The following is a 26276-nucleotide window of genomic DNA, read 5'->3' on the forward strand; positions in this document are numbered from 1 at the left end:
CAATCCAGGCCATAAGAACCTGGCAAGTACCCAAAAACTAGTAATAGCAGTGGCTATTTTCTAAGTCAACTTAATTAATAGCAGGTAATGGACTTCTCCTCCAAGAACTTATCCAATCCTTTTTTAAACCACATCCTCTGGCAACAAATTCCAGAGTTTAATTGTGCGTTGAGTAAAAAAGAACTTTCTCTGATTAGTTTTAAATGTGCCACATGCTAACTTCATTGAGTGCCCCCTAGTCTTTCTATTTTCCCGAAAGAGTAAATAACCAATTCACATCTACCCGTTCTAGACCTCTCATGCTTTTAAACACTTCTATCATATCCCCCCTCAGCCGTCTCTTCTCTAAGCTGAAAAGTCCTAACCTCTTTAGTCTTTCCTCATAGGGGAGCTGTTCCATTCCCCTTATTTTGGTAGTGATAGTATAAACAAAAATAAAAATATACATTACCTTGGTATAAAATCAGAAGTGTGAGATAATTATGCTAACAGCTCTTGGTAGGCTTGTTTAAAAAGCCAAGTTTTAATCCCCTTTTTAAATAATTTGATGTCTGCTTCTAATCGTAATTCCTGTGGAACAGAGTTCCATAGTAGGGGTCCAGCAATAGAGATAGTTCTTTCTCTTACATTATTTAGATGCACAATTTTGGGGGAAGGAATTGGTAGCATCCCTGTTCCGGTTGATCTGGTGATTCTTGAGGGGGTGTGGAAGTGAAGAAGTTAGCCATTCAATTTTTTTTTATCGTAGAGGGTTTTGTGAATTAGGGACAAGACTTTATGCTGGGCCCTGTATTTGACTGGCAGCCAATTAAGTTCTTTTAATATTGGGGTAATATGTTCAGATCTTCTGGTACCTGTCAAGAGTCTAGCTGCAGAGTTCTGAAGAAGTTGCAATGGTCTTGTGATATTTGCAGGAAGGCCTAAGAAGAGTGAGTTGCAGTAGTCTAATCTTGATAAGACAAGTGCCTGTAAAACAGTTCTAAAGTCTTTTGGGAATAGGAGGGGTTTTAATCTTTTGAGTATGTTTAATTTGAAGTAACCATCGCTTATGATTTTTTTAACGCAGGATTTCATAGAGAATTAGATCCAGCTTGGGGGGAGGGGGCTGTACCACCTGGCTCGAATGAAATCCAAGGCCTCCGCCGACAGCTCCCATTCCTCTGGATCCAACTGCTGCCAGCTGAGAAAATCTGCCTGTAGGTTTGTCCACTCTGGTCATATGAGATGCCACAATCCCCTCCAGATATTGTTCTGTCCAGACAATTCCTGAGCCTCCAGAGCCATACCTTGACTCTTTGTCCCAAGCTGCCGACTGATATTCATCACTGTTGCACTGACTGAGAATATACTGACCATTCAACTCCAAACCTGCGTGAGGCACTTCAACACCCTGCGCACCGCCCTCATTTCTAACCAATTGATAGATCAGGATGCTTGTACTGGTGACCAGTTTTTGTGCTGTCCACCCTTGGCAGACCGCCCCCCAACCTCAGAGGCTGGCATCCGTGGTCACCATGACCCACTCCACAATCTCCAGATCCACACCCTTCTCCAAACTGGGCCGAGACAGCCACCACAAGAGACTGGATCTGGAGACTCCCTGCAGCGGTAAGGGCCAATGAAACTCCAACAATGGATTCCATCAGGACAGAAGCACCCTCTGGAGTGGATGAATATGGGCAAAAGCCCATAGCACCAAATCTAGTGTAGACGCCATAGAACCCAGCACCTGAAGATAATCCCAGGCCCTGGGCACAAGCATTCGCAGAAGCCAGACCACCTGCAATTGCAACTTCAGAATCCTCGCTGAGGTCAGAAACACTTTGCCCAGTTGGGTGTCAAACCTCGCTCCCAAGTATTACAATGTCTGGGTAGAAACCAGGCGGCTTTTTCCTAGGTTTACCACCCAGCCCAGAGATCGCAACATCTCCAGCACCCTCCAAATCGACTGACGACATTCCTCCTCCAACTTTACTCGGATAAGCCAGTCGTCTAGATAAGGATGAACTAGGACCCCTTCCCTCTGGAGCACTGCCACCACACCCATCACCTTTGTAAAAGTGCATGGTGCTGTTACTAGTCCAAATGGAAGGGCCTGAAACTAGAAATATTGACCCAACACCATGAAACAAAGAAATTTCTGATGATCCGCGCATATGGGTACAAGCAAATAAGCCTCTGTCAAATCCAATGAAACAAAAAACTCAACAGACCGCAACATCAAAATACGAAGAAGTCAGGGCATTCGCAGCACCGCATTCACCTTCTGCAGGTCGAGGATGGGTCAAAAAATCCCTTCCTTTTTGGGAACCACAAAGGTACATAGAGTACCTCCCTTGACCCTGTTCCATTGATGGCACCAGAACGATCGTGCCTAACCGCTGAAAGCGAAGCAACATACCCAAATCGCTTTCTGCGGGACAGGCAATGTGACAACACGAAGGCTTCCCTGATGGGGCGAGAAAATTCTAAGATGTAGGCGTCTCTTATCACCTCTAGCACCTATTGGTCTGAGGTGATCCTGGTTCATTCCTCGTGAAATCGTGTTAGGCATCCCCCGACAGCCTCCCCGAGAGAGTGGACTAGACTGGCTTCATTGCGCTTACCACTTCCAGTACCCTGACCGGAACTATCTCTAGGGGGTCTTTGGCAACACCAAAAGGATTGCTGCCTTCCAGATCTCTGCTTCTGAAAGGACGCCAAAGAGCTCTTGTTGGGACGAAACTGTTTTGTATCCAGAAAACGGGCACGAGTCAGGAACGTCTTCTGCCAGTCTTATCCTTCGGCAGCTTGTTCCCCTTTGACCCCCCCCCCCCAAAATACTTCAAATGCTCCAGATCCTCCCCAAATAATAACTTTCCTTTAAAAGGAAGATTACAGTGGTGAGATTTGGACCACTTATCCGCTGACCGATTCCATAACCACAGAAGCTGGCACGATCATACTCCTGGCTGAAGTCTGGATCAAATCATACAGCGTGTTGGTCACATACGCAACCCTGGCTTCCACCTGGGCTGCCTGCCTAGTGTTGCTAGAATCAGCTAAGCTCTTCTCCTGAGACTTCTGCACCCAGCGCAAACAGGCCCTTTGCATGAGACTACCGCAGATCACCGTTCTTAGGCTCAAAGCTGAGACCTCAAACATCATCTTCAGCTGAATTTCAGGTTTACGGTCTTGAGCATCCTTTAACACAGCCGACCCCACCACCAGAATGGTCATCTTCTTGTTGACCGAAGCATCCACCTTAGGCAAGACTAGCAGTTCCAAAGTATCCTTCAGAGATAGATTTCCTATTAAAGAAAATGAAGCCTGCCACACACCCGGACACTATCCATCTCCAATACCATAGCACAACCCTTAGCCAATATAATCAATTGCTCCCTCTCCACGGGAAATGTACCAGATCCCCTCAAACAAGCCACTGTCAAACCGATCCTTAAGAAACCCAACCTGGACCCAACAGACCTAGCCAATTTTCGGTCAATCTCAAACCTGCCCTTCCTTGCCAAAATTCTTGAAAAAGTTAACAACCTACAACTGTCAAACTTTCTGGAAAAACATAACACTCTCCCCATCACAATTTGGGTTCCGCAAATTCCACAGTACAGAAACACTTAGGGGTAGATTTTTTTAAAAAGCGCGTTTGCGTACTTTTGTTGGCACACCAGGCGCAAACAAAAGTAACGCTGGATTTTATAAGATACGTGCGTAGCCGCGCGTATCTTATAAAATCCTGGATCGGCGCGCGCAGCCTGCCTCCGTTCCCTCTGAGGCCGCTCCGAAATCGGAGCGGCCTCGGAGGGAACTTTCTTTCACCCTCCCCTCACCTTCCCCTCCCTTCCCCAAGCCCCCGGCCCTATCTAACCCCCCCCCACCCTTTATCCATGGATTTACGCCTCCCGGAGGGAGACGTAAATCCACGCGTGCCAGCGGGCTGCTGGCGCGCCAAGACCCAACCCGGGGGCGGTTCCGGAGGGTGCGGCCACGCCCCCGGAACGCCTCGGGCCAAAACCACGCCTGCCCCCGAAACGCCGCGTCATTCGGCCCCGCCCCTGACACGCCCCCTTCAGAAAACCCCGGGACCTACGTGCGTCCCGGGGCTCTGCGCGCGCCGGCGGCCTATGCAAAATAGGCGTGCCGGCGCCCAAGGCCCTGCTCGCGTAAATCCAGGCGGATTTACGCGAGCAGGGCTTTTAAAATCCCCCCTTTAATTTCCCTCACAGACAGACTCCTAAAAGGATTAGATAAAGGCCATGCATACATTCTCTCCCTACTTGATATTTCTTTTGCTTTTGACACCATCAACCACAACATCCTTCTAAACAGTCTCTGAGAAATTGGTATCTCAGGAACACCCTTCAACTGATTCAAATCATATCTTAACAGAAACTACAAAATTAAAATTGGTAATAGTGAATCCAAAGCTATTAACCTCTCCAGAGGAGTTCCCCAAGGCTCCTCACTCTCCTCTACACTCTAACTTCTACATGTTCCCCCTCTGCCAACTCCTCTCAGCCCTTGACCTCACCCACTTCATCTACACGGACGATGTTCAAATACTCATTCCCATCACTGACTGTCTACCAAATGCACTCAGGTCCTGGGAGAATGCTCTCTCCGCAATCAATGATCTTCTCTCCAAACTCAACCTCGCACTTAACACATCCAAAACAGAACTCCTCATCATCTCTTCCCAGCACAACACTATGACCAGCTCTGACCTTAAAATTTGCCCTTCCACAACACCAATATCGCAACACGCACGTGATCTAGGAATCACTATACACAATTGCCTAAACCTAAAAAAATGAATCAGCTCAACCATGAAAATTTGCTATTTCAAATTAAACACTCAAGAAACTTAGACCCCCTACTACACTTCAATGTTTTTCGCACGGTCCTTCAGCCACTATATTTTCCAAACTCGACTATTGCAACGCCCTCCTACTAGGCCTCCCCAAAACTTTCAAATGCTCCAAAACTCTGCTGCAAGAATCCTCACTAATACTCACAAAAATCTCCACTGGCTCCCAATCTCCTTTAGAATCCGCCACAAAACCCTCAATCATCCATAAATCTCTGCATAACCCAGATATACACTGGCTCAACGATTCCCTACAGTTTCACACCTCCAACAGACCCACCCGATCCAACTATAAAGGAACACTTCGCGCTCCTGCTCCTAACCTCACTCATCTCATAGCCACAAAAGAATGTGCCTTTTCCACTGCAGGGCCCTCGATATGGAATTCCATGCCCCCTGATCTGCGCCAGGAACATTGTATTCACAAATTTAAAAAAAAGCTAAAAACCTGGCTTTTTAAACAGGCCTTCCCTTAACTCCCATGAAAGTGTAAATAATATGACTACCTTATTTGTACATAAGTTCCACCATGTTGTATGTATTGGCTGTTACATTCCCTTAACTTTTGACTTATCCTCTTTTGGAAGTTCACCGGTTAAATGTATTTCTCTTCCTCGTAAACAGATATGATGTGAAAACGAATACCAGCATATAAAATCTTGTAATAAATAAAATAAATAAATCTTCTGTTAAAGGGTATAACTTTACCGTTGCCCTAGCCACCTTGAGACCTGCTTCTAGAAAATCCCATTCATAGTTCATCAGTTCCTTAACCTTCTTAGGCAATGGAAATGCCTTTGGTAGACCTTGTACCCCATCTAGTATCAGGTCTACCCCTTGATTATCAGACTCCTCCTGGTTCACCTTAATACCTAGATCCTTTAGCAGCTGGGGAGTAAGAGGCTTCAACTCCTCTTTGTGGAACAGATGAACCACATCTGGGTCATTGCCCTCCGCAATCGGAACATGTTTGGGTCTACAAGATCCTTGTCCCCATTGTGGTCTCCACCCATCATGATGCCCTGCTGGGTCATCTCCAGGATCATCCCCCAGATCATCACCCAGCTCATCCTGCAAATCATCTGATTCCTCAGATTCATCCTCTCCATTAGGATGGGCAAAGCCCAAATGGCAAACCAGGTCCCCTGATCCCCTATTCGAGGACTCCTTAAACCTCTTAGATGGGCGCTGTGGCTGTTGATTCAGAGGCAGTTTACCTTCTTCACTTCTCCTGGACAGATTGTCTTCCTTCTGCACAAGTCGTATTTGTGGAAAAATCTTCCACCAGCACAGGGCCCTCAGCCTGATCTTCCTCCCCCTGTTCCTCCAACACAGTTTGGACTGCAGGCGAAAGCTGGGGTGGGGAATCCCTAGGCTCCCCAGAATCTGCTTGTATCTTGCTGCATGCCTTCATCCTACCTGCCAGGCTGCAAACACCCCCCCCCCCTCCCCCGGGGTTTCCTTGACTTGGCCTTGGGAACGAGTGGCCCTTCTAATGTCTGCAGCTCCCTCAGAGGGTCCTTTCCTTCCAGTAGCCCACACCCAGCACGGCACGGCTGAATTAAGCCACAAGCAGTTGGAGCCACAGCCCCAACACTCTTTCCCGCGCTCAGAGACCAATGCCATTAAGCACAAGCAGCTGATTCTGCCTGCTGCCCTAAAATGTCGGCCCGATTGCAGCACAAGTCAGCAGCTAAGCACACTACCCCGAGGTACTACCAGCTCTAAAACACTGTCCCAACACTCTGGAAGCTGCAAGCTCTTTTGTTTTTTTTTCCTAATCTCAGACTGCAGGTTTGCACCTCTACCATCTGCTGGAGACCAAAAAAATACTGAGGGACTGCAGGTTGCACTCTCGGTTATGCAGCAGTGCATGAAAAGTTTTTATTCTCTGCCTCAATCAGCTGGTAGAGATGCAAAACCCACTTGCCTGGACTGATCTGGAGTATGTACAGGAATACCTATTACAAATTTCAGCTCTACCAATATAGTAATAAAACAGGTAGGATGATGGCAAATCTGATTAAAACAACCTTTGGTCCACGATTTATTGCTCTGCTTAAGTCTTGCACAGGAGCTCCTACCAATACTAATAAACAGTAAAAATATTAGCAACATTCTATAAGAAATTATATTCCTCAGAGGGCTATAATTGGAAGAACTGCAAACATTTCTTGGATAAGGTAATTTTGCCCAAGTTCAGTGAGGAACAGCTTAACTGGCTGAATAGGCCTTTTGGCATGGAGGAAATTGCAGTGGGTATTGGAAGAGCTAAGTTTTTGAAAGGTCCGGGAGCTGCTGGGTAGAATGCCGAATTTTACAAGATCCTAATACATTAGAAGTCAGCTCCCCTGGGTTCAGTATTTCAGGTCCTGCTGGATAGGGGAGTACTGATATAAAATAAATGAGGCCAGAATTACAGTAATAAATGTCAGGAAAAGATCTAACCTCACCAGTTTCATACCGCCCTATTAAATTTTGATCAGAAATTGTTAGCTAAAATACTGGCTGATAGATTAGCAGTTATTCTTCCTACGCTTATCAAACCAGGTCAGGTTGGGTTTGTTTGTGGTACACACACAGAAAAATGTGCATCTTTTATTGACAGCTATGTCGCTGAGCAAGAATTGAAGCCTTCCTTATTTGGCAGTTTTGATGCCGAAAAGGCATGTGACAGGATGGAGTGCAATATCTTTTCTATCTTCTGGATCACATGGGATTAGTAGGTCATTTTCAACAAGCAGTAAAACTGTTGTACAAGGATCCCAAAGCAAGGGTTGTAGCCAAATGTATTCAGTCTGAGCTGTTCCCAATGGGAAGAGACAAGACAGGTTGCCCTCTCAGTTATTGTTTTTACTTTTCTTGGAACCTTTGTCGTGCTCTATTCAATGGAATAAGAACATAATGGCTTCCAATTGGGAACTCAGGAGTTTAAATATGTGATCTTTGCTGATTACATTTTTGTCTTTCTTACTAGTCCTGTGAAGGCTCTGGATGCCCTATTGCAATTATTTACAATTTTTGAGGAATTTTCTGGTTTCAAACTTAATACAGATAAGTCTGAAGTGCTGGCATTCCCGGACGCTCTTTTGAGAGAATTGGGGGGATGGATTTCTTCTGAAATGTGCCCCTGGAAGTTTCTGATATCTGGGTCTGCAGATAACAGACTTAGAGGCAATTTATGATGTTAATGGAGAAATTACTTACCTGATAATTTCGTTTTCCTTAGTGTAGACAGATGGATTCAGGACCAATGGGTATTGTGCTCTTCTGATAGCAGATGGGAGACTGAGTCAGATTTCAAAGCTGATGTCAGCCTACATATACCCGTGCAGCATACTTAGCTCTTCAGTATTCTCCTCGAAAAGCAGAAAAGTATTCTCCTCGAAAAGCAGAAGAACTGGCAACCTACTTCAAAAACAAGATACCAAATCTACTAACTCAGTCCATTAATAACAACAATAATAATTACACTACGCCAGTAATACCTCGAGCTGCAGTCTCATCACAAAAGGCTAGCCTTAAGGAGTTCGAACCGACCTCATCCTTAGAGATCGAAAATATCCTAAAAAAGCTCAAACCTTCTTCTCACCCTCAGGATACCATACCCACCAATCTCCTCATCTCTTGTGCTAAAATCATATCCAAACCCATCGCACAAATCATAAATTGCTCCTTCTCTCACGGGATTGTACCTGACCCACTAAAAATGGCAATCATAAAACCACTCATAAAAAAAACCTAATCTTTCTCCTGAAAACCCAGCCAATTTTCGCCCAATAGCTAATCTACCATTCATCGCAAAAATCTTGGAACGAGTTGCAAACAAACAACTAACAGAACACCTAAACGACCACAAAATCCTTTCCCCATCGCAGTTCGGTTTCCGCCAATCTCGAAGCACCGAAACCCTCCTAATCTCATTAACGGACTCTATATTACTTAAACTTGAAAACAGACAACCGTGTCTTCTCATCCTCCTAGATCTAACAGCAGCTTTTGACACGGTCAATCACAACACATTAATAGATCGCCTGGCAGAAATTGGCATCAGAGATGAGGCCCTCAACTGGTTCAAATCGTTCCTACAGAACAGACAGTATAAGGTCAAGATCAACAAGGAAGAATCTCCACCAGTCACCTGCAACTTAGGAGTCCCACAAGGATCATCACTCTCTCCAACCTTATTTAATATTTACCTTCTGCCACTCTGCCAGCTCCTCATCAACCTGAATCTCGTCCACTACTTATATGCAGACGATGTTCAGATACTGATTCCAATTACTGAATCTCTCCAAAAAACTCTGGACTTCTGGAACTCTTGCCAACAAGCCATCAACAACTTACTCACTAACCTCAACTTGATCCTTAATCAAAACAAAACAGAATATCTCCTCATTTCCCAAAACGGAACCTACACACTTCCAAGTACCATCTTGTCAACTCAATTAACAATAACTCCACAAGTCAGAAATCTAGGAGTTATACTTGATAACCAAATGAATTATAGATCACTCATAAATAACATCGTAAAGGATGGATTCTTCAAATTACAAGTCTTAAAAAGACTGAGACCACTCCTACATTTCAAAGACTTCCGATTAGTTCTACAAGCAATCATTCTCACGAAAATAGATTACTGCAACTCACTTCTACTGGGTCTCCCTGCCAACGCCATAAAACCGCTACAGATGCTGCAGAACGCTGCAGCGAGGATCTTAACCAAGTCCAACAAAAGAGACCACATCTCACCCATCTTAAAAAGCCTACACTGGCTTCCCGTCAAATTCAGAATACTATTCAAAGTGCTCTCAGTAACCCACAAGGCAATACACAACCTGGCACCACTCGAGCTCACATTCCCTCTCCAACTCCACACATCTTCCAGACCAGTGAGACAAGCCTACAAAAACAACCTTCAAATTCCACCGATGAAATCAGCATTAAGTAAAAGAGCTTTCTCCACAGCTGGGCCTAAACTCTGGAACTCTCTCCCATCAGAGCTCAGATCACTGCAATGCTCCACTACATTTAAAAAAAGACTCAAGATTTGGTTATTCAACCAAGCTTTCCCATAACATCAACCTGCGAAATATCCCTGCCAATATCCCCTCAGTGGTAACACGCTAGAGAACTATATAGATCTTCTCTAGAAATCACATGATCTTTGGCAGTCTATTATCTTTGGCAGTCTATCATTAAAACCCAGCCTCTAGCCTATATTAGGCACCGCTCATGTTAATTATGTTATTACCCCCTTATATCTTAATCCAAGTTAATTCGACCTGTTCATTGTAAGACATTTACTTGTCATTGTTGTTATTGTTTAAAATGTAAACCGAATTGATCAATAATTTTGTTATTGGAAAGTCGGTATAGAAAAATGCTAAATAAATAAATAAATGTTGCTTGATACTTGATTACACTTGAGTATACTTGATTAACTTTGAACTGATTATTATATATATATATATATATATATATAAAATAGATAAACTTTTTGGCACTGGAGATCGCCAGTGCGCTGAAACAATAAACGCCAACACCTAGGTAACTGCGGGTGTCTTAAAGATAGGCCGAGGCTTACCCGTACAGTCTCGAGATTGATATCCGAGGTTCTCTATTTGTGGAGCAGCTGTGGGCAGGATGCTGAGTCCATCTGTCTACACTAAGGAAAACAAAATTATCAGGTAAGTAATTTCTCCATTTCCTAGCGTGTAGCCAGATGTACAAAAGCTACTCCCCTACTGGGTGGGAGGCTGCCCGTGGCCCACTTAGTGCTGCCTTTGCGAAGGCTGTATCCTCTCTGGCCTGGACATCCAGGTGGTAGAATCTGGAGAAGGTGTGTAGGGAGGACCATGTCGCCGCCCGACAGATCTCGGCTGGCGAAGGCAGCCTGGTTTCAGCCCAGGAGACTGCCTGGGCCCTTGTAGAATGCACCTTGACCTGTAGAGGTAGTGGTTTTCCTGCCTCTATGTAGGCAGCATTAATGACTTCTTTGATCCAGCAGGCTATGGTTGCCCGCGATGCCACTTCCCCTTGTTTCTTCCCGCTGTGAAGAATGAACAGGTGATCAGTTTTGCGCAAGGATTCCGATCTCTTGAGGTATCAGACTAGGATTCTGCCGACAATCAGGTAGCGAAGGAGGCGTGAGTCTTCCGAATCTCTGTGTTCATCTGGTGATGGTAAGGATATGGTCTGGTTCATATGTAACTAGGAAACCACTTTCGGAAGGAAGGATGGTACCATACGCAGCTGTATGGTGCCTGGGGTGAACCTGAGGAACGGTTCTCGACAGGATAATGCTTGAAGTTTGGAAATGCGCCGAGCTGAGCGTATTGTGATCAAGAATGCAGTCTTTAAGGTCAAGAGGCGTAGGGACAGGCCGCTTGTTGGTCTGAAGGACTCCCCCCTGCTAGGAAATCTAGTACTAGGTTGAGGTTCCATTGAGGCATTGGCCACTTTCGAGGTGGCCGGAGTTGTTTTAACTCCTTTCAGGAAGAGAGACACATCAGGATGAGTTGATAGTCTGATGCTGTCCGCTTCGGACCTGAAACAGACCAGTGCAGCGACTTGAACCTTGAGGGAGTTGAGAGTCAACCCCTTCTGCATGCTGTCCTGTAGGAATTCTAGGATTGTGGGAATCTTGGCTGTCCTCGGAAGGAGGGTGCAGTCTTCACACCAGGCTTCAAATAGTCTCCAGATCTGTATGTAAGACAGAGATGTGGAGAACTTGCGTGCTCGGAGCAGGGTGTCAATCATGGCTTTTGAGTAGCCGAGCTTCTTTAGGTTAGTCCTCTCAAGGGCCATACCGTAAGAGAGAATCAAGCCGGGTCTTCGTGGGAGATCGGTCCCTGCATGGCAATAGACGCAGAGGATTCCCCGCCAATAGTCTTCGCATGTCCGCGTACCATGGTCTTCTTGGCCAATCCGGGGCGACTAGTAGGACTAGTCCCCTGTGGTGCTCTATCTTGTGAATGACCCTGCCCAGTAGTGGCCAGGGTGGGAAGGCATACAGGAGGTCGTCCTCTGGCCAGTTCTGGACGAGAACGTCGATTCCTTGAGACTGTGGTTCTCATCTGCGGCTGAAGAATCTGGGGACTTGGGCGTTGTGACGAGTTGCTAGGAAGTCCATGGCTGGCGGACCCCATTGATTCACTATCATCTGGAAGGCTGTATCCGCCAGCGACCGTTCCTCTGGGTCTAGGCTCTCTCTGCTGAGATAATCTGCTGAGATGTTGTCTTTTCCCACGATGTGGGAGGCCGAAATCCCTTGCAGGTTTGTTTCTGCCCACTCCATGAGAGAGTCTATTTCCAGAGACACCTGCTGGCACCTGGTTCCCCCCTGGTGGTTGATGTAGGCCATGGTTGTGGCGTTGTCCGACATGACTGACAGACTCACCTCGGAGTCTGTGGCTGAATCGCAGGCAGGCTAGTCTGACCGCTCGAGCTTCCAAGCGGTTTATGTTCCATTCCGCCTCTTCTTTGTTCCATTGTCCCTGGGCTGTTAGTTCCTGACAGTGGGCTCCCCACCCTCGCAGACTCGTGGTGAGCAAGATCCACTTCGGTGCGGATAGGTTTACGCCTCTGCTTAGGTGTTCTTCTTGTAGCCACCATTGAAGGTGATGCTGAACCTCTGTCGGTAGCTGGAGGCGAATTGAGTAGTTCTGGGACACTGGATTCCATTGTGACAATAGGGAGTGTTGTAGTGGTCGCATATGGGCTCTTGCCCACGGAACAACTTCCAGAGTTGAGGACATGAGGCCGAGGACTTTAAGGTAGTCCCATACCTTGGGGCGAACAGAGTTCAACAGGTTTCGCAATTGACCCATCAGTTTCCTTCTCCTTGGAGGGGGAAGGTAAACTTTGTCCAGCTTGGTATCGAACCAGACTCCCAGGTATTCTTGTGACTGGGAGGGCTGTAGGCAAGTCTTGGCTGTGTTCATGACCCACCCAAGTTCTTGTAGTAAATTCTTGACTCTGGTGGTCGCGTGGCGACTCTCTTTCAGAGACTTTGCTCTGATCAGCCAATCGTCCAAGTAAGGATGTACCAGAACTCCTTCTTTCCTCAGTGCAGCCGCTACTACCACCATAATTTTGGTGAAGGTTCTGGGAGCAGTGGCTAGTCCGAAGGGTAGCACTGGAAATTGGTAATGATTGCGCAGTATCGCAAAGCGCAGGAAGCACTGGTGGTCCTGATGGACCGGATGTGAAGGTAGGCTTCGATAGGTCCAGGGAGGTTAAGAATGCTCCCGGTTGCACTGCCATTATCATGGAGCGTAGGGTTTCAATGCGGAAGTGTGGTACCTTCAGGTAATGGTTGACGGCCAAGTCCAGGATGGGTCGGAATGTTCCTTCTTTCTTGGGAACGATAAAATAGATTGAATAGTGACCAGTATTTTGTTGAGACGTAGGCACCGGAGTTATTGCCTTCAGACAGAGTAGTCTTGCTAGCGTGGTTTCCACTACCAGTCTCTTGGCGTGGCACGGTGATCTCATAAATTTGTCTGGGGGGATGCTTTGGAATTCCAGGGCGTACCCCTCTCGAATGACAGTTAGGACCCACTTGTCCGATGTTACTTCGACCCATCTTTGGAAGAAGAGGGTAAGCCTGCCCCCTATGTCTTCTTCCTGTGGCTGGGTCTGCATCTTCTCATTGTGGGGCACGGCTGGAGCCTGCCCCTAAGCTTGCTCCTCTCAATGCGCTTGTTCCGAAAGGACTGAAACTTTCCTGAAGTACGAGGTGCTTGGGACTGTGTGTTCCTGTGAAGTTTAAAACGCTGCAATCCTCTACTTTGGTTCTTTGGGGGGATGAGTGCTGATATGTTCTTTTGTTCCTGTCTTCAGGTAATCGGGGTACTGGGGATTCTCCCCATTTGTTGGCTAACTTCTCCAGTTCACTTCCAAACAGGAGAGATCCTTTAAAAGGCATTTTTGTGAGATTCGCCTTGGAAGTCGTGTCAGCCGACCGGTTTTGGAGCCATAATTGTTTTTGGCCGCCACTGCGACGGCGACACCCCTGGATGATGTGTGCACAAGGTCAGCGGTAGCATCAGTGAGGAAGGAGACCGCAGGTTCCATCGCTTCTCCGAGCAGGGTAGCGTCTCTGGAGAGGATCAAACAGGAACGTGCCACCAAGGCGCAGCAGGAGGCAATCTGTAGCGTCATTGCTGAGACAAAGGACTGCTTAAGGATGGCTTCCAGCCTTCTGTCTTGGCCGTCCTTCAGTGCTGCTCCTCCCTCCACAGGGATTGTGGTGCGTTTTGAGACACCGCAGATCATAGTGTACACTTTAGGAAAGTGTAGAAGTTCCTTGGCCGTGGGTTCCAGTGGGTATAAGGCTTCTAGTGCCCATCCCCCTTTAAAAATGGCCTCTGGAGCATTCCATTCCAGGTCAATCAGTTCCTTGATGGGCTCCAACATAGGAAAATAGCATGAGGCTTTACAGAGGTACACCAACATGAGATTCTTTTTAGGTTCCAATGTAGGGTCCGTGCCTGGGAGACCCACTGTCTTCATAGTTTGGGACACGAGGGCTAGTAATTCGTCTTTGTGGAAGAATCGGAGCATGGTCCAGTATGACTCCATCCCTAGGGGGATTTCCCCTTCTTCCAGGGAGTCTGTTTCCTCCTCTGAGGTGTCTGGCTCCCCATCCAAGATGATCTTGGATAGGAGAGGCATGTCTCGAGAGCCTCGGGAGGTGCTGGGAAGTACTTGTGCTTCCAGCAGAGTTTGAGGCAAGTGGACAGCCGGGGCTGGTTGCGCCTGGACAAAGTTTTGCAGCTCTTTGAAAAATTCCACCCAGGAGAAGGTTCCTGGGTCTATGTTGATGCCAGGAGGGGTTGTAGTGGTAGCCCCGGAGGAACATTCCTGTGGGGGCACCGAGTTGGACATAGTTAGGTCTGGGGTGCCATCATCAGTGGTTTCGGATCCCTCTCCTAGCTGTGGGAGGTCTTGATTGGGCTCACCCTGGTTCTGTTCGCACTGCTGGCACAGCAGGGATTCTAATTCAGGCTGCACAGCTCTCAAGTGTTAAGCGTGTGTAAATACTGTCATTCCCGCAGATACGACTTATTCAGAGTTTCATTATGGCATTGGTTATAATAGGCAATATATCAAAATTGTGCAGTGCCGGATGTTGAAACAATTATTAAGGGACAACTCTCCCGTATTCAAACATTGTAAACGCGCTGCAGTTCCTGAATAAGTCATATCTGCGGGAATGACAGTATTTACTGTGTCAAGAATCACTATAAATATATTATGATGATTTTGCATTGAAGTTTCCATAATCAAGCACCCATCTATACAGCCCCTGAGGCAGCTCCTGTGTGAGCGAAACTCGTCCAGAGTTGGGCAAGTTCTAATAAGTCAATTGATACACCGATCTTTGTTTTTTTTGCTACTCATACATACTTATCAAACTCTACTGCTCCAGCTGAGGAGAAAAAAAAAGGATTTGAGAATTTTAGATTCTCTGGTCTTAGCTTTTCTTTGGAGAGGTAAGAGGCTATCTATTCCATTGAAATGTCTAAAGATTTGTCGAAAGGAGGTTTGTGATTTCCAGACTTGGAAGCTTATAATTTGACATGCTTATTGAGAAAAGAGAGATTGGATACATGATAGATCTATATATGTTAATTTACTGGGGGACAAAGCATTAGTAGATCCACTTGACCTGATGTATGTGTTGCATGCTCCTTATAGAAAATTTCCAGGAGAGTGGTCTAAAAGTATTTTGATTTCACTATTAAAACGGGTTTGGCTGCAACTCAACTGGCCACCCTGTTCCCAAATATTGCTGATTCAAAGAAATCTGGATTTTGCTCCTAACAGCAGTATGGTTGATTTTCAATGTTGGAAACAGAACGGCATAACCTGCTTACATCATGTGTTAGAAGGAGGGATGATGATGTCTTTTCAAGTGCTGAAAAATCAATATGATTTGAGTGCTCTCAACTATTTGTCTTATGTCCAGTTGAAGCATTATGTAGTCTCATGCCATCCAAAGTCTTGGCACTATCTTCCTTAGAGTCATTGGAGGAAATCATTAAACATAAGGAGGTTAATAAACTATCATTGTGTAAAGGATTACATAAATTTAGCCTGGCAATCGATTTAAAGATCTATCTGGCTTGTTGGCTTCTTGGAAGTAGATTTAAAATACAAAAATGGGCTTTTTTAAAGTCTTGTTTTAAGCATCTCAAGGAGCTCTCTCTAAATATGGACATAAGGGAATAACAGTACAAATTTCTGAGAAGGGCATACATTTCCCAAGTTCATGTATTTAAAGCAGGAATATCTAATATGGATCTGTGAGACAAGTGGTTTTTTTTCTTTTTAATTTAGATGAGACTGCAGGAATGCACATCCACCATCTGCTGGAGACAGAGAAATACTGGGGACTGTAGGAGGCATGCTAGGTTATATGGCATTGTCAGCAAAACTTTTCTCTGTCTCCATTTGCTGGAAGGGAGGCATAAACCCAGGAGTCTGGACTGATTTGGGTACATACAGAGAATGATTTTTGAACAGTCTCCCCTACTAATAGGGATGATGTTTTACTTACTAGAAAAGCTTGTGTTTTAGGCAAAAAAAATCTATTCTCTTGAACTGGAGGGGTGGAGAATTCCCTTTTCTTGGCAATGGCAAAATCTATTACATATCATGATGCAGATGGAAAATATGGCCTCCAACATGTCCTCTAAGCAAAGGCATATTCTTCATGCTTACTTGGGAAAAGTATATTTAGACACTACCTCCAAAAGCGAGGATTATGATCTTCAATAGCGGCTTATAACTGATATTGGAGGACATTTTCGCTATTGTTTAGTTTGATTACTTTTCCTCTCTCTTCTAGTACAGGAATGTGAAACATTCATATTATGTTTATCTGTTATGTTAATTTATGTTTTTTATAAAACAGGGGGCGGGAAGTTAGGGATAAAATTGATAAGTATGTATGTTTTGTTGATTGCAGATACCCTTGAAATGCTTAAGAAACCCTATACTTTGAAGGTCTATATGTATTGACTTTAGTTTTTCAATAAACAGTTTAAACATTAAAAGAGAAGGCTAGGATAATTTTTAGTGTCTTTTCCCCCCTCCCACCCACAGCACATTATTTGATTTATATAGCATTATTTCAATTAAGAGGAAAAGAAGGATATTTTTCACAAGAGTTAATCATGAATTTAGATAAACAAGGGAGTAACCCAGCTCAAATCGAACTGTTGTCCCCTTGCAGGTCATTGCCAAACAAAATATAGCAAATAAAAAGGTCTTTATATTAGACTGAGCATCTCCACTCCCTTAATAACCTAAATTAACTAACTCCTCTACAATATTAAAATCCAGACAACATATTAGGAGCTACTGCCCAGGAAAGAGCTCTAGGCATCCTAGTGAATAATACTTTAAAATAGTCGGCTCAGTGTGCTGTGGCAGTCAAAAAAGCAAACAGAATGTTAGGAATTATTAAGAAGGGAATGGTGAATAAAACGGAAAATGTCATAATGCCTCTGTATCGCTCCATGGTGAGACCGCACCTTGAATACTGTGTACAATTCTGGTCACCACATCTCAAAAAAAATGTAGTTGCACTGGAGAAGGTACAGAGAAGGGCGACCAAAATGATAAAGGGAATGGAACAGCTTCCCTATGAGGAAAGACTAAAGAGGTTAGGACTTTTCAGCTTGAAGACGAGACAGCTAAGGGGGGATATGATAGAGGTGTTTAAAATCATGAGAGGTCTAGAACGAGTAAATGTGAATCTGTTATTTATTCTTTCGGATAACAGAAGGACTAGGGGGGCACTCTATAAAGTTAGCATGTAGCATATTTAAAACTAAATTGCTGAATCTGCTGAACGACAGATCTCTTGGGGATAAAGCAGTTGGCACTCCTTCCATGAGGTCACTTGCGCCCTAGTGGAATGTGCTTGCAACCTCTCCGGCACCGACGGGTCCTTACAGATGTAAGCCGAAGCCATCATCTCTTTTAACCAGCGAGCAATAGTGCCCTTAGAAGCCTCATTTCCCTTCTTTGTTCCACTGAACAGGACAAACAGATGATCAGATCTCCAAAAGGCATTAGTCACCTTGAGACATCGCAAAAGGATACGTCGCACAGCCAATAAGTGAAGCTCCCTAGCCATCAAAGTATCAGCTGTCAAGTTTGGAAAGGCCGGAAGCTTGATCACCTGATTAAGGTGAAAGGAGGACACTACCTTTGGTAAAAAGGAAGTAACCGTGCGTAAAGAAACCCCATCCTCCGAAAAGCGCTGGAAAGGGTCCCTACACAACAATGCTTGCAGCTTAGATATTTGCCTAGCCGAACAGATGGTCACCAGGAAAATAGTCTTCTGGGTTAAATCCACACTGGCTTGAAGGGAGGGCCACAGCACCCAAAGAACCAAATTCAGATTCTACGCCGGACAGATCTTCTGCACAGGCTGACGCAGATGCTTTGCCACTTTTAGGAAACTAGCTACATCCAGATGAGACACTAGTGGTCTTCCCTGAATCCTACATGCAGGGAACTCAAAGCTGCTACCTGGACCCGAAGGGAATTATAGGCTAACCCTTAGCCAACCTGCTCTGCAAGAAAGCCAAGATCTGTAGAATATCCACCTTTAAGGGCTGCACCCTGTTCTGCAAACACCAGGATTCAAAAACTCTCTACACCCAGACATAAGCCATTGGAGCAGAAGGTCTCTTTGCCTGAAGCAAAGCTGCAATCACCGGCTCCAAATATCCCTTCAAAATGGAGCCTCTGCCTCTCAAAAGCTAAGCCGCTAGACAGATGTGATCCTCTCGGTCTGAAAATATGGGTCCCTGCCGAAGCAACCCTGAGAGATGAGCCAAGCAAACAGACCCATCCACCGCCAGACGTAGAAGGTCTGCAAACCACGACCAATGCAGCCACTCGGGCGCCACCAGAATCATTGCCCGGATGAAGCTTGATGCACTGCAGCACTCGACCCTACGAAGGGCCATGAAGGAAACATGTACAGCAAAAGGTGTGTCGGCCATGGTTGAATGAGAGCATTGCTGCCCTCTGATCCAACCTCCTGGTTGCGACTGAAAAAGCAATCCGTTTTCACATTTACTGGCATCGCCATGAGGTCTACCACTGGTCTGCCCCATTGTGCTTGCAGCAAGACAAAGGCTTCCGCTAACAACTCCCACTCCCCTGGATCCAGATGCTGTCTGTGGAAGAAGTCTGCCTGTACATTGTCCACTCCGGCCACATGAGAAGCAGTTAGTCTCAGATGTTTCTCTGCCCACACGAACAGCTCCTGCGCCACTAGACAACTCTTCATTCCACCTTGGCGGCTGATGTACTCTACGGTCATTGCATTGTCCGAGAATACTCGCACCGACTTGTCCTGAACAAGTGGAAGAAAAGCCAACAAGGCCTTGTGCACAGCCCTGGTTTCCAGCCAACTGATCAACCAAGCCTCCTCGTCCAGCAACCACTGACCCTGGGCTGATTTTCCTTGACAAAATCACCCCCAATCCAGAGAGGCTGACATCCGTGGTCACCAGTACCCAGTTGAGTATTTCCAGATCCATTCCCTTCTCCAGATTGTGCCAAGAAAGCCACCTCGAAAGACTGGACCTGGATCCTCCGGCAACAGTAAAAGAAGCTGAAATTCCTTTGACAGCGAAAACATGGAGAATAAGGGGCTCTAGCTCATCCTTCTGGAAAAGCCACAATACCCTCGGATCATCACCTTCCACTTGCATGTGGGAAACAGAATCATCCTGGTCTGGATCCCGATCTACGGAGGACTGGTCAGGCCCCATTGGATTGGGGACTACCCGAACCTGTGAGGACCCCTAAGGAACCCCTGAAACATTCTGGGCGCCATCCACTCTGCTCACCTTAGGGGGAGAGGGGCCAGGGGCTGAGCCATCCTGCTGATGAAGGCGGGCCAAGTAAGCATTATGCATCAGCAGAACAAAATCAGCTGAAAAGGCAGGTGGGGGAGGGGTCCTCGCAGGGGGATTGGCTGGACCATGTCATGGGTCCGCTTCCGTGTCGGGGGGGGGGGGGGGGGGGGGGGGATCTACCGGAGTTAAAACGGGTGGTGGTGGAGAAAAATCCGCGTCCAGGCTGTCATTTGGCTGTGGTGCAGCAGCTGACCCAGAAAACAAGATGGCCACCGTTCCTGCGCTCGGCGGGAACGGGGCCGACCCCCCGAATGACAGCGCACCTAAGCGTGCATACTGGGCCAATCTGCCGGCCTCAAGGAGCCCTCCCCACCAGGGAGGCATCTCAAGCAAATGCCTTCGCAGGAGAGCCGCGTCCCGGGCTCCCCGCAGGCAGAGCAGCTCGCTGAGTTCGGCATGGGGGAGGAGGAAAGACAGACGAAAAAAGAAAAACACCTCCGAAACCTGGCAGAAGCAGGCAAAACCTCTGCTCACCAAAAGAAAACGACTGCACTGAAATCCTGTTTGCTGAGCAAGCTGAGGAATGTTACCTCTCGGCCAGCGCTGCCCCGAGGAAAGAAACCTCTCAGGGCAGCCGGTCGTAGCGCAGGGGGGGGGGGGGGGGGGGGGAAGAGGCTGGACCACCAGTTTACCTCCTGCGGGCCAGGCAAAGTCCCTATGAAACTGTTACCCGGACCTCCCTGAGATTGAAAATCCTAATCTCAATGCCAGGACCAAAAGCAAGTTTAAAAGTAGGCAGAGGAAGAATCAAAACTTTTCCCTTAAAGGAAAATTAGTATCTTACCTGATAATTTTCGTTCCTGGGTTTTGCCCCCTCTCTAGCAGATGGAGACAGAAGTTTTCAAAACAAAACTCCACCTTATGTAGGATGGTGCCACCTACAGTCTGGTAGTATTACTCAATGTCAAAGCAGAATGGCTCTCAAAAAACCACCATAACTATGTACAATAACCCTTCAACAAGAAAAAGAAATAACCGGTTTACTTAACCCTCCTAGGAACTGAACCTGTAGAACCACTTGAGGACAATCAATCCAATTTCTGCAGATCTGAAAACAAAATCAATCAATAACCGACACTCTCTTACTTCCATGCGTTCCCCGGGCGGGACTCTGGACTGATCCGTGGTACTACAGGAACGAAAATCATCAGGTAAGAAACTAATTTTCCTTTCCCTGTACGTACCAGGATCAGTCCAGACTCCTGGGATGTACCAGAGCTTTCTTACCTGGGATGGGATCTGGAGAGGCCCGCTCTAAGCACTGCTTCTCCATCTGCTGGAGACAGAGAAATACTGAGGGACTGCAGGTGACACTCTCGATTATGTAGCAGTGCCTCAAAATTTTGTTCTCTGGCTCCATCTGCTAGTAAAGATGCATAAACCTACTCCACTCGTCTGGACTGATCCGGGGTACGAACAGGAAACAAGCTATGTGCAGAAGCAAATTAAAACTGGCAGAAAACCTCTACAGAATCTCTTCCTTGGTGCAAGTGACTCTCTGCACCTCTGTGGGATAGGGAACCACCAGCAATAGTTGAGGGGATTTCCCCTGCCTCTCCCAACGCTGGTAGGGAATTGAAAATGGCCGCCATTTCCATGCTGACGTGGAAAGCCTCAGTACTAGACCCTGTCACCTGCGAGGCTCTTTCTATTGGGGCAGCCATGCTCGATGCAGACTCCCCGCATACGCATGCTGTTCCTCCCCACTCCCACAACACCATCAGTACCTCAACAGCAAATGGGGAAGAGTCCCTCAGCGCACTGGTGCCAACATCCGGTCTCTGCAGGCAGAGCTGCTAAAAAACCCCATTCCTGAGCTCCCCAAATTGCTAAGGTAACTCCCCACTGGAACCCCGCTGCTGCACAGATTCCTCTATTTCCTTGTTCTCTTTTATTATTTATTCATTTATGTTTCTCTCCGAGAACAAATAAAGATACATAGAAACCAATACTTTCCTTTGGTACAGAGGTTCCGGTTCCAGGAGCGCAGGCTGCATGGCAGATCAGAAAAAAGCCAGATGCTGATTATATCAGTCTCCTTTCTTCAAATTTTAGCACCCCAGCCCAGGACAAACCGCATAAAAGAGATACTTCCCTGCTCCACTGGCTTACACAGTGCAGAACTGCCAGCAGGTTCCACTGCTGTCTCGTGGGGGGGATGAGGAATCTGGACCACCAGATGCCCACCCCACAGATCTCCGGACTGAGCTATCAGAAGGGTCACCAATCCCCTGCTCGTCCGCTTCAAACCAGGGAGGATGGCCCACCAGGGCCTCAGAACACACATATATAGGGAACTCTATGAATTCCTTCTCAAAATTCACATATTAGTATACTACTATAACAGTTTATTACTATTACTGTTCCTTAATTACAACAACTGTTAATACAATACATACAGATCATTTTTATCATTTTATTAATTACATCCATTAATACTTATAATAACAATGATGCAAAGACATGTGCAACCTAATATACATCATACATATTAGCAGCAGTATATTAACATCTAAAAACAAACCCCATATCAATCATTCATCCACACACACTCCCCCACCCATTAAAACCACCCCCCTTTTTTTTCAAATTTCACCACAAATCATCAAGTTGAAATTTTCTTCATTAGTTGTCGTTCAACCTCAAAAAAACTCCTTCCAATCGGGAGCAGTTCACAATGTCCCAACAGGGATCCCCGTTTCGCCGCAGCTTCCTCAGGGGACAATTCACGCCCACCTCAACCAGAGACGGTGAGGCCTTCCAGCCTTCCACCCTCCAGAATATTGCACTTCTTCCACGAGTTTAATCAACAGCACAGCTGCACACCTCTTCTCAATCAATCCACTTTGTGTGCCTAACATTCAATTTTCCAAGTGCCGAGGAAATTTTACTCTTCAAAACGGCAGACCCATTCCATAATCACCCGTCTCACAAATCGGCAGCTCTTCCTCAAGGCGCAGTGCATGATGTATATTAGGTTGCACATGTCTTTGCATCATTGTTGTTATAAGAATTAATAGATGTAATTAATAAAATGATAAAAAATGATCTGTATGTATTGTATTAACAGTTGTAATTAAGGAACAGTAATAGTAATAAACTGTTATAGTAGTATACCAATATGTGAATTTTGAGAAGGAATTCATAGGGTTCCCTATATATGTGTGTTCTGATGTAATACGTAGGGGGTCCGTACTCTCTTATTTTGTGATTACCACCAGGACCTCACCACTTCCTGGGACATTCCAGAAATTTTCTTGTTTTTTAATTTTTATTTAATTCTCACCTGTAGGTTTTACACCATTTACTATCTGCTGGAGACAAAGAAATACTGAGGGACTGCAGCTGGCATGCTGGGTTATGTACAGTGTCAGTGAAACTTTCTCTGTCTCCATCTGCTGGCAGGGAGGCACAACCTAGGAGTCTGGACTGATCTGGGTATGTAAGGGAAATATTAATCCTTTCCTCTCACATTTGTCTTACAGATTTCTTAGTTGTATTTTTTTCTAGACTTATTGTACTAGCTTATTTGCAATTCTTCCTAACTCTTCTACATGCCCTCTGCATTTATCTCCATTCTCACTCCATTTCTCATCTTTTCATTACAATGATTCCAGTCCTATCCTATCTCTCAACACATTGCTCTGTACTACTCTCTTGCACCCCATTCTGTGTTTTTTGCTTCAAAAAACCTTTTCCTTACTTTCATGCTTTCTTTCCTTGCCTCAGTTCCTTGGAATAATTTTCTACCCATCATTCAAGATACACATCTCTATTCATCTTCCAACAGAAGCTAAAAGCACAACTCTAAAATGGCAAATCCCTCAGTTTACTGCTGTCTTTGCTCATGACCTCAGCTGAGCACACACCACTGGATTTTCTTTTGCAAGGCGCCATGTAAGTACTGCAAATAAAATAAATAAAAATGTACAGGGGTGGGTGGCAGCAACAGAGCTGTACATCGGGGTCCAAAAGTCACTTAAGACTCTCTCTCTGTCTCTTACCTTGTTTCCGTGAGATCTTCCAGGCCGGTCCTTCCAAGGACAGATCCACATCGATCTGATTATCCTTTGTAGCTCTTCCCAGTGTGATCTGAGGATGGAAGAAACAATGTCATGGGCCAAAGCAACAGAGCAGGGCCTCTCTCTCAGCACATTGCATTTCAAAGTAGCATGCAACTACATCCAAGGTGAGTGTCATAGGAGTTCTGAACGCTGTAGGTAAGCCTCTGAAACAATCAGTTTTACAGTAATATCTCTTTCCCAGCTGAGAATGACAATAAGTGAGATTAAGATTATGCTGAATGAGCCTGACATAACATGCAGAAGGCATACACACATGGCACGCCCCCACACACCAAATCCACTGATCCTAGCCGACAGCTAGATAAAGCAAACTTGGGCACAAGAATGTTAGGTACTGGTGGTCAGCTGTTTCTCACCTCACGAGACCGCATCAGGTAGCGCACCATCCTACCCCGCAGCACGGCCAATGTCTGGTTATCAAAATCTGGGGAGCTCATCCCTGCCATCAGAGCATAAAATCATTAGCACGGAACATTCACCATAACACAATCTCTGCTTTCACTCTACCTCCTATCTTTGAAGCTCTCACCCACTTTACCTAATCCTCTCCACACCTGGCTGACTGTGGCACCAACAGGGCCATATCTGAAGGGCTTTCGTCTAGGTTAAGTGCAGAATTAGCCAGACAACCCCTGTTTTTTTAAATTTCCTGCCATGCAACATCTCCAATTTATCAGAATATATTCAAGTAAGGATTTAGCTGGATAAAAAAATGTATCCGGATAAGTTGGACAGCAGTCCTAAGTTAGCTGGATAAAATTATCCAGTGGTACACACACCAGTGAATATCCCGACCAAATTAGCAGGACAAGTTTATCTGGCTAACTCTGCCAACCACCCAGCAATTTGATATTGATCCTGAAGTACATATACTATTGCTTTGTTTAATGTATATAATCCGTGAAAGCTTGTGAAGAGGTCACAGATAGGGAAATTGGTTCATACCTGCTAATTTTCATTCCTGAAGTACCACAGATCAGTCCAGACAAGTGGGTTTTGCATCCCTACCAGCAGATGGAAGCAGAGAACTAAAAACTTTGAGACACTACTACATAACAGAGTGCCACCTGTAGTCCCTCAGTCAACTATAGAGTAACAACTCCTCAACAACCCCCAAAATGAGAGCAAATGCCACACCCAAAGATTGGAGCTCCCTAGACAGAAAAACCACAAATCAACCCAAGGGGGCTAATCACAACCTGGCAAACTTCTTTAGGTTCTGGATATATACATCCTGACAGTTCTTCCCAATAAGCATGCCAGAACACGGACTTGCCGTAACGGTCTTGAGAACATTAAGAGGCTGGGTCTCTGGACTGATCTGTGGTACTTCAGGAATGAAAATTAGCAGGTAAGAACCAATTTTCCTTTCCTGTTCGTACCCCAGATCAGTCCAGACAAGTGGGATGTACCAAAGGACCCCTACACTGGGTGGGCATGCCAAAGACCCGCTCTCACACTTTCAAAGGTCGGCTCTCCTGGAGTCTGAACATCCAAACAATAATGGCAAGATGAAGTGTGACGAGAAGACCATGACACCGCTCTACAAATCTCCTGCGGCGACACTAACTTTTGTGACCTTTGCCTCCGGCGACTCAGCAGGCCAATTTGGGAAGGCAGGAGCTCCACAGTCTGATTCAGGTGACACGAAGATATCACCTTAGATAGTAATAAGGGTACCATGTGCACACATATCCCTCGTCCGAAATCTTCAGACATGGTTCCCTACAGGTCAAAGCCTGCAGCTCCGTGATCCTTCTGAACCAACAAATTGCCACCAACAATACCACCTTCAGCATGAGGTCCTTTAATGACGCCTTCCTCAATGACTCAAAATGGAGGCCCACAAAGCACCCGCAAGACCAAGTTTAAACTCCACAGATGCTCGACCCCCTTCAAAAGCCTCACAACATCTGGATGTGAGGCCAACAATCTTTTCCCTGGAGTATACCTCTGAGACACCCCAAGGCTGCCACCTGAACCCGCAAGGAATTGTAAATTAAGCCTTTGAAAATCACAGGTTCAGAGTATTTCTTTTTGTCGCAAGTGCCTGCTCTCAAAAGTCAAGTTGCGAGACAAAAGTGATCCGCCCGATCCAAGAAAATAGGACTTTGCTTTAACAGCCTCTGTAAATGGGCCAATCACAGGGACCTGTCAGTTGCATGCTGAATGAGATCTGCGAACCACGGACGATGCAGCCTCTCCGGCACCACTCGTACCACCTGGCCCAGATGCCTCTCGATGCACCTAAACAGTCGACCTATTAACAGTCACGAAGGGAACACGTACAACAGGATCCTTGTTGGTCATGGAAGAACCTGAGCATCTATGCCCTCGGCTGCGACCTATTGTCTGTGGCTGAAGAAAATT

At 45.9% G+C, this 26276-nt stretch overlaps 1 protein-coding gene across 1 annotated transcript in view; it reads right to left on the bottom strand.

Moving 5' to 3' along the window:
• MCRS1 (microspherule protein 1) overlaps window positions 1-26276 on the bottom strand; it is a 119465-nt gene that overhangs the window by 23182 nt on the left and 70007 nt on the right. The window contains 2 exon segments of the mRNA XM_029594682.1: window positions 23826-23913; window positions 24263-24345. Of these exon segments, the coding sequence (XP_029450542.1) occupies window positions 23826-23913; window positions 24263-24345 (171 nt within the window).

The sequence above is a fragment of the Rhinatrema bivittatum genome, chromosome 3 (genome assembly GCF_901001135.1).
Source record: "Rhinatrema bivittatum chromosome 3, aRhiBiv1.1, whole genome shotgun sequence".
Taxonomy (NCBI): domain Eukaryota; kingdom Metazoa; phylum Chordata; class Amphibia; order Gymnophiona; family Rhinatrematidae; genus Rhinatrema; species Rhinatrema bivittatum.